Source organism: Rhea pennata, chromosome 3 (genome assembly GCF_028389875.1).
Source record: "Rhea pennata isolate bPtePen1 chromosome 3, bPtePen1.pri, whole genome shotgun sequence".
NCBI classification, from domain to species: Eukaryota; Metazoa; Chordata; class Aves; order Rheiformes; family Rheidae; genus Rhea; species Rhea pennata.
The window spans coordinates 125,854,516-125,863,353 of NC_084665.1; the positions used below are offsets into that span (position 1 = coordinate 125,854,516).

At 47.3% G+C, this 8,838-nt stretch overlaps 1 protein-coding gene across 1 annotated transcript; it reads left to right on the top strand.

The window, feature by feature from the left end:
* Positions 1-1,012: 1,012 nt before the first annotated feature.
* On the top strand, positions 1,013-6,907 carry PAQR8 (progestin and adipoQ receptor family member 8). Its single transcript, XM_062571219.1, has one exon. The coding sequence runs from the start codon at positions 1,013-1,015 to the stop codon at positions 2,069-2,071; it is 1,059 nt and encodes a 352-aa protein (XP_062427203.1). The 3' UTR covers positions 2,072-6,907.
* The last annotated feature ends 1,931 nt before the right edge of the window (positions 6,908-8,838 follow it).

An 8,838-nucleotide genomic window follows, 5' to 3' on the forward strand; every position in this document is an offset into this window, starting at 1 on the left:
ATGCTTTCACTGCCTTGTCCCTGAGTGCCAGCCTGTTTGTGGGTGGTTGGTGATCTCTGGGAGCTCTGAATCTCTCCAGCTGGAGCTTAGCAACTCTGGAGGTTGCCAAGGAGCAGAGCAATGCAGGCAGAGGAGTCTCCAGCACTGGAGTTTGACTCCTCTGAGCCTGTCTGCAGGATGGGAGCCTTACATCCAGGCACATCTTAGAAACAGGAGGGAAGGTCCTTGTCCCTGTTGACCTTCCCAAGACTTTGATGCTATATCCAAACTGCAGCCAGCTCTGATGAAGATCTCGTCGTTTCTCCATCACCTCCCAATCCTGCTGCCTCTTACACATGAGGGACTGGGGAGGTGAAGGCTGCAGATTTGGGGACTGTGGACTTCTCTCCTTCTCCCACTGCCCCACTCATGGCAGCAGCCTTGGGCATGCACTCACTGTGCAAGTTGTATGGGAGGGAAGCCAGGCTTACTTACAACCTCCATAGCTTAGTTGAGACCTTTCTGTCTTCACTCAGATTCACAAAGGCAAGTTATTCCTTAGATGAGTAATTACAACTGAGTTTTGACCCTGGGCAGTTTGTGCTAGTTTGTCCCCTCTCCAAATCATCGACTCTGTTCCTTTTCTTGGCATCTGACTGTCCCTTGCACCACCTGACTGGCAGCTGCTGGGGTAAGGTCACTCCTAAACACCCTCCAAGGTGATTGCCTGAGGATGTGGGGGAAAAAGGGCAGGCTTGTGACATTCCTGTGTCCATCTGACATAGCCATAACTGCAGGAAGAGGGCTCTGCCATCCTCCTCCATGCTGAATTTGGATCTGCCGAGTCCAGAAAAGACCCTTGACTCTAAAGGCATGACCAGCATCCTGATAGCTCCATGGCTTACCTCAGCCAGGGAATGCAGCATGCTCTTTCCTGACATATGCCCGTAAATAATTTCTCCTTCTTCTCTCCCTATAGGGTGCAAAAATCACATTCGCCAGTGCCGAGCTCCCGGACACAACACGTAGCGTGATGACAGCCATCCTGGAGCGGATCAGCACGCTGTCCCTCAGTGGGCAGCAGCTCAGCCGTCTCCCCAAACTGCTGGAAGACGGATTCCCGAAGATGCCTTGCACTGTCAAAGAGTGTGAGGTGCCACAGCTCTTCCGGGAGCCGTATATCCACACTGGATACCGTCCCACTGGACAGGAGTGGCGGTACTACTTCCTTAGCCTCTTCCAGAAGCACAATGAGGTGGTCAACGTGTGGACTCATCTCCTGGCAGCCCTGGCTGTCCTGCTGAGGTTCAAGACATTCGTGGAGGCTGACCAATTACCAGTGGATGCATGGTCCTTGCCTTTGCTCATCTTTGTCCTGTCATCTGTCACCTACCTGACCTGCAGCCTACTGGCCCACCTGCTGCAGTCAAAATCAGAGCTATATCACTACACCTTCTACTTTGTGGACTATGTTGGAGTCAGCATCTACCAGTATGGTAGTGCCCTAGCCCATTTCTACTACAGCTCAGATCAGGCATGGTATGACAAATTCTGGCTTTTCTTCCTCCCAGCAGCTGCTTTCTGTGGCTGGCTCTCTTGCGCTGGCTGCTGCTACGCAAAGTATCGGTACCGACGACCTTACCCTATCATGAGGAAGATGTGCCAGGTGATCCCAGCAGGACTGGCATTCATCTTGGATATCAGTCCTGTTGCTCACCGGGTGGTTGTGTGTCACCTGGGAGGCTGTGAGGAAGATGCTGCTTGGTACCACACATATCAGATACTATTTTTTCTTATCAGTGCTTATTTCTTCTCCTGTCCAGTTCCTGAGAAGTACTTTCCAGGAGCCTGTGATATTGTTGGCCATGCCCATCAAATCTTCCATGCATTCCTGGCCATCTGCACCCTCTCACAACTGGAGGCCATATTATTGGATTACAAGAACAGGCAGGAGATCTTCCTAAAGAGACATGGGCCTCTCTCCATCTATCTCACCTGCGGCTCTTTTTTTGGCCTGGTGGCTTGTAGTGCCATCACAGCTTACATCCTGCGTTGCAGGATCAAGGCCAGTCTGGCTAAAAAGGACTCCTGAGAGAGTCACGAAGATGATGGGCGTGACATCACCTGGCTGCTGAAAACCAGGAAGAGGGGGATAATACATTAGAGACATAACTGGGTTGTTTGCCTAACACACTCTGACTAACCTGGACCCTGTGGACTGGGATGGAGGGCTGGATACTTCACTCTGGATGCATTTTCACAGCAGGGGCTGCCTTCTGCCATACAGGGGGACATGGGGTATTTTAAGCCAGAATAAGTCACTTAACCAAGGATGCTGGAATAGCAGAGGTTTCTTGTTCGTGCTAGTAAACCTGCAGGGAATATCATGCTGAATAGTAGGGAAGGCAGCCTGAGGGCCGTGAGACAGCAGAACAGTCTCCTGGGGCTCACAAAGTAGTGGAAAATGCACCTTGTGGATCATGGGTGAATGTGACTACCTCTTCAGGTTTTGCCAGCTCCGCTGTGCTTGGGGTGATCCTGTTACCATTGAAGGCAGTACCAAAGCTTTGGGGGGAGTCTACATTTTTAGGATTCAGCTGCAAGTGCATGTGTGGTGTAGTGGCTGGATTAATCCTTTCTGCTCCAGTGGGTTAAACTAGGTTATCTCTACTTCTGCCCTTCTCGGTATCTCAGTGCCAGGTTGCTGAGATGGCCCTGGCAAAATGTATTTGCAGATCTAGGCCTGACCTGGAGTCCTCTAGGATGAACCTGAGCCCAATGAATCTGGACCTGAGCCCTGTGTCTGCTGGCAATTGGTGTGGATCTAGCCATCCCTGGCACAGGTGGGGATATGAGGTCAACTCTCTCTTCTCTTTCTACATGATTGCACCATCAGTAGTGAAGCTCCTTAACACACACAGCGAGTCAGACAGTCCAAAAGACAGATGACAGGATAGATTGTTTCTCAGTTCGAATTTGCCTGGCTTAAGGGCAGTACCACTGGCTGCTTGGTAGCCTATCAGCTAGTTCCTTAAAGGTTCCTCACTTGTATTTTAAATGCTTAGCAGCTTTTGAGGAGCTGGACCTGTGTCAAGTTGGAGCTGGTCCTCAGAGCCTTCTTCAGTGGCAGAGATGAGGCACCCCTGAGGCCATCAGCCAGTGTTCAAGGCCCTAGCACCAAGGAGGGGCAACAAAAAGGTCATGTTTGGTAGATTTGATGTGAGTGCATCATTTTGGCTGCCCACGTGATGAATTTATGCACTTGCATAGACTGATTCCGTGTCATCTTCCTAGGGAGTCTGACTGGCCTCCCTTGCTATCAACACAGTGTAGGTGTGATCGATCTGATAACGGGCAAAGCTCTGGGCCCTGGGCCTCCAACAGCCCTAGGATAGTCCCAGCCAAAAGGGAATAATGGTGAAATGGGTGTGAAGTCTTAATTTCCCTCTTAACTATAGGAATGGGGATTTTCAGCACTCCAGGCAGTCCTTGGTGGACCTCATGGAGAAGCTCACCTTGGAGCTGCAGGGTTGCACTTCTCTGTCCTATGGGACTGTGAATCTGCCATGCTTTTATTGGCATTAGATAAAGGTAGAAATTAAATAGGGCAAAGAAATGGAGATTGAAATGAGCTATCTGTTCTTACTTCTTGGGAACCCTGCTCATGCCCTTAAAGCCCCATTCTTGTGCTTCAGGGAGGATTTTGCTGTGGGCAGGTTTCTTTTGCACTTTCTTAATAAACTGCTCCTTACTGATGTCCATGGGGCAGACAGAGCACGAAAGCAGCAGCTATGCAGTGGCACGAGGCTAGAGGAAATAACAGAGGGCAGGAGCAGGGTGACAGCAGAAGTTTTGTTCAGCATTAGGAGCCTCTGTAACTTTAGGATGAAACACCTCGGGACTTGGTGTTTCCTTTGTAGAGTAGCAATGATAGCTGGTCAGGGACACTTCATAGCCATGGGTCACTCCTGCCCAAGGTGTAGCAAGGCTTGGCTTGCTGTGTCCCCAAGTAGACAAGTCCCCTTTGTGCTTGCTGGCAGGAATTTCAGATTGAGGAGCTCCATTGTTGCACAGAAACTCGTAGCACTTTCAGGCCTGGACGCTCAAGAGTCGGAGCAGAGATATGGTCCCAACCAGCCTAAACACCTGTTCAGCCCACTGTTGTCTTTCCGTGGTAGACCTTGGCATGGGTCCTCCCAGCTGTACCCTGTGTAAGATATGTAGCCTTAAATGCCTTGACATCAGGCTAGTTTCCAGGAGGTGTAAATCTTTCCTGAAAGCAAAGAAGTTACGGGATCTACTCCAGCCGCAGATTTGTCCCATTGAATCCGAGGGTGGCAAACGAATTGTATTTGCTGGTACTGGGTAGGCAGAATTTAGGGACGGGGATATGGTTTGTCACGACAAGCACTGACTTCTGCACTTGATCTGTTTTTTTAACTACTGGAGTGTATGCGTGTGTGTGTGTGTGTGTGTGTGTGTGTGCATGATTTAATGTTCAGAAAGGCCTTGCTTTTGGCTTTTATATCTGCAGAGCATCCTAGCTGGGTAAAGATCAGTCTGAGGGAAACAGTGCCTTGATGATGGAGGAATGAGGTGGGGACACACAACTGGATATCTGAAAATTAATTTATTTATTAGGTGGTTTGCTGCGTCATGTCTTGTGGACAAATCTGAAACTTGCAGACTAATTAAATACAAAGGTGGGGGAGGGGGGTATTTCTGATTACAGATGAAGTCATAGGAAAGACTTCAAGAGGTCACTTAGTCCACCCTTCCTCCTCACTGTGTGCCTCTTCATTCATATCTAGCCCAGCTAGAAGCTCATAAAACTTGTTAATGGCTCAGTTGCCTACAGTGTATTTTGACAGTACAGTTACACTGACCTAACTGCAAATTGCCAGGGTAAGGGACCTGTTAGTCCTACTGATACCTCCGCATGCTTCTTCCCTTGCACAGGTGCTCTTCTGACCTCAGAGTGAACCAGTGCAAGGAGACAGACCTGCAGATAACCAAACCTAATGAAAAAAAGTCACTAAATTTCTACTGGTTTTAACTTTCAGCCAGCTCACTTGAACAACACTGCTGCCTGCAGGGAAGGGTTGGGTACGCAGAGCTGAAGCGGAGGCGAACAGCAGTTCGTCCTTGCAACAGTGGCTGGTTGCATGACTGGCTTAGCTGCACTGACGGACTGCCCCCTCCATGGTCTCCCTGACTTTGCTCGTGGGTCTCCTCCCAGTTTGGAGAACAACCTCCAGTGGGAGTAGTGTTTTTTCTCAGAGGCAAACTTGCCTTGCTTTTGTGGTAGTTCAAAGTCGAATAATCCACCTTTTGGCCTTCTGTGGATTTGGCTAGAGGGTATAAAGAGGTTTCTGTGCAGGAAGAGGAATCAGCCAGGTTTGTCTGCTGCCCCTTTCTGTGCTAAAACTGAGAAGGAGTAGGCATTGCTGCTAATTAGAAACCCTGCTCTGCTGCTCACCTAGAGTTATACTGGTACTGAAGACAGGGATAACTAGGCCTTTCCTTCTGTAAGAGTATGAAAATAGTTGATATGTGCTGCCCTAGGCAAAAGAAGATGAAGACAGCAATGTCATCCAGCTCCTCTCACTGGGGAGAAGAGGTGTCTTATGGCTCTTCTGAGGCGAGAAGCTACTGGTATTTTCTGGTCATACCATGTCATCTCCTAACTGATCCAGTAGAAGTGAAACTTTTTCTTCTCCTTCTGGAACAATTGTGTGTGTGATGGTTGTGGTGGTGGTGGTTTTACCCATTCCCATGTTACCCCTCAGGTGATGCCACCTGTGTCCCCATGTGGCCCTGCACTCAGACCTGGAGCTGACCTCCTGGTTACTATGATGGGCTGATTTAGCAGGGATTCGCAATATAGATTGCTGCTGCTGTGGGGATGTGCCTTTGTGTCACAAGAGGCTCGTCTACACTGGAGCTTCCTCCATCCGTGTCCTCTTCCTCCTCCTCTTCCTCCAACCACTTTATTTCTTTTCCTCATCCTCAGAATTTATCCTTGTGCCTTATGCACCTGTCTGCCCACCTGTGCAGACTCCATATGCTCTGCAGTCTGCTGCACCTCACCTGGGCAGTGACTGGAAGGTGGCTGCCGATGCCCTCCTGAAAGCTGTGCTGTTGATCTAGGGGAGGAGACCATGACTGAGACCTGAGAGAGTAAAAGTGCTGCTGTGCTAAATGCTCAGCCCATCTGAAAGCATCTCCGGACCTCGCGTTTTGGGCTCAGGGCCTGGAGCGCACCTTGGAGGTGCTCCTCTAAGGAGCCGCAGCGGGGAGGGATGTGACCAGCTGCAGGGCTTTGGCAGAGAGCTGACCACCACAGGCCGAGAGTGGGTCATGAAGGGACCAAGGTCCTAACTCCCGCCCACAGGAATCTCCAGTCCTAAGATAGCATTTTTGCTACCCAAATCTGTACTAGTTAGCTCCTGAGAATTTATCCCAGTGTGCCTTATGCTGTTCCCTTTGGGGATTCATCCTGTGGGAACCTGAGTATTAAAAACAGCTTTTCTGCTATCTGCTACTCTGTGGTTGCTTTTAACCACTGATACTCATTGACAGAATTTGCTTGGTATAAGGAGCAGGAGAGGAGGATGGAAAGAGATGCCTTAACCTTATATTTATGCTGATTTATTTGTGTAACAGGGCAAGGACAGGCTCCTGATGTGCCTTGCTATTTACATCTTTTACTGACAAGATTGTTTTTAAGCACTGTTTGTTACTAAACATAAGTACAAAGGAGTTTGTATTTTTTTTTCCCTGGAAGACAGGGAAGGGTATGAGTGTTATATATTAACCATTCCATTCCTAACCCCCATTTGCTGACTTTGTATTGTTGAAAATATTGACAATATTTTAAGCTTTGTACTTTGCTGATCATTATTTAAAATCCTCAGTGAAAATAGAAATGCGTAAAAACAAAATGATTGGTGTGGTGTGAAATTCACAGATGCAAAACTAGAGAAGGTTATGAGTCATTAGGAAGAAAATTTGGCCTTCTAGAGTAGGAGTGGATAATAATTATAATAACAATTAACAAAAGGGTGGGGTTTTATCTGTGCATCTCCAAGCATTTTCCAGGCTTCACAGTAACTATGTATTTATCATTCCCTTTTCACCGAGGAGGTGCAGAATGACTGCTCTGACACTGATTATAGGGATTAAAGTTCATCATCCACAGAAGTATTTTGGTACAAAATTCTCCTTAACTTTTATTGGAGGTGAGTGTCAAAATGCCGTGGTGGACCTGGTCCAAAGCAGCGCAGTTTCAGTGGCAGAACTGTGAACACAGGTGCCAATGGAAGCAAAGCACTTTGGCACGTGTTTAAAATTAAGCCAAAAAGACGTGACGACTGACCAACGGAAGCGATATCCATCAGTTAGTCATGGACCTATGTGAAATAAGGCCGGAGCTCCTATTCCTCTTGCCAATAGCTGTATGATCACGTACCGACCCCGTTCTGCAGGGTATACACTCACTTTGAATTTCAGTCATTTAAGAAATTTGCAATAGCTCCTACTGTTACCTTCACAATTTTAATTATTATTTGGTACAAGATGCGGACCAAGGCTTATGTACTGTTACGTTTTTACCCACCAGAGGGCGAGACGTCTTCATCGTCTGTAGCGACAAGAGGCCTCCCTTGCCACGAAAGCAGAGCCTTCAGCGCTAGCTCTCCAGAAGGGCTTGGGAAAAAATGCTCCCGTTCAAGCAGGCATCTAGCCAACTCTGCAAAGACATGCATTTATGTATGAGAGATGTGCTAGAGTCTGGCTGTCTGCATAAGTGACAGGGATTTCACCAGACAAGTTAGGCCTGAGTTTTATGTTTCCATAAAATAAAGACTCTAGAGGAATGGGAAGAAATACCAAACAGAAAAACAGGGCTGTTAGCTTTTTAAACTAGAAATTAAAATAGAGATTTGTAGTATGCTGAGAAGAAACTGCTTGTTGTAACTGTTTTAGAGAATGTATTATATTCCCTTCATTATTCAGTATTACACACACACATCCTTGATGCATGCCAAAACAGAGCTGATAATTAGCCGACGAGGGAAATGGCCTATCCCAAGCACACGGAGCCAAATGCAAAAAGTAAAAGTGCTTCCAAATGAGAGGGGCAAAAAAACACTTTGTTTCAGTCATTTCAGATGTCACCAGCCACAGAGGAACCAGATATTGCAGCAGTGAGTTGCCTCGGAAGAAAGACCTTGATGTGGTTATTTTACCAAATGACCAGCTTTATTTGGTCTTATCCTCACAGCTCACTGATAATGTGGTATAAGCGGTGGAGTATTAGCAAACAGCTCTAAGTTAGATGTCGCCTTCTTTGTTCTGCTAAGCAGCTATCAGAGATCGTCTCAATGACTAGGTCAGGGGAAGAATTATTCACAGTGTTGTTTGCTACCCCTGTTGACTTCAGAGAGAGAAGTAGAGGCTTAACAGCTCTGGGAAGCAGGACTGTACGTGCTTAACCTTCACACATGCTACCTGCTGTGGTCTTAAATTCTGCAGCTGTCCCCAGCTCATCTTTTATCTTATAGCTCTTTGCTTTGTTCTGGTTGAAGATGAGACTTATTCTCAATCCAGAACAGTTCCTCTAGCTCTGAAGAGAAGAGCCCTAAACTTGCATCTTAGCAGTATCTTTTCTAATATACCCTCTATTAGGTATTTGGCCCTTATGGAGCAACAAATAGATGGAGCATAGGAAAGAAAAAAACCTGGAGTCTGTTGGTAAATGAGACAGCAAAGCAGTCATAGCAAGTAGTGTAAGAGAGCAGTCCGATTTGTGAATCTTTAAACATTTCATTAGTTATGTGGATACTCAGGTAGCAAATT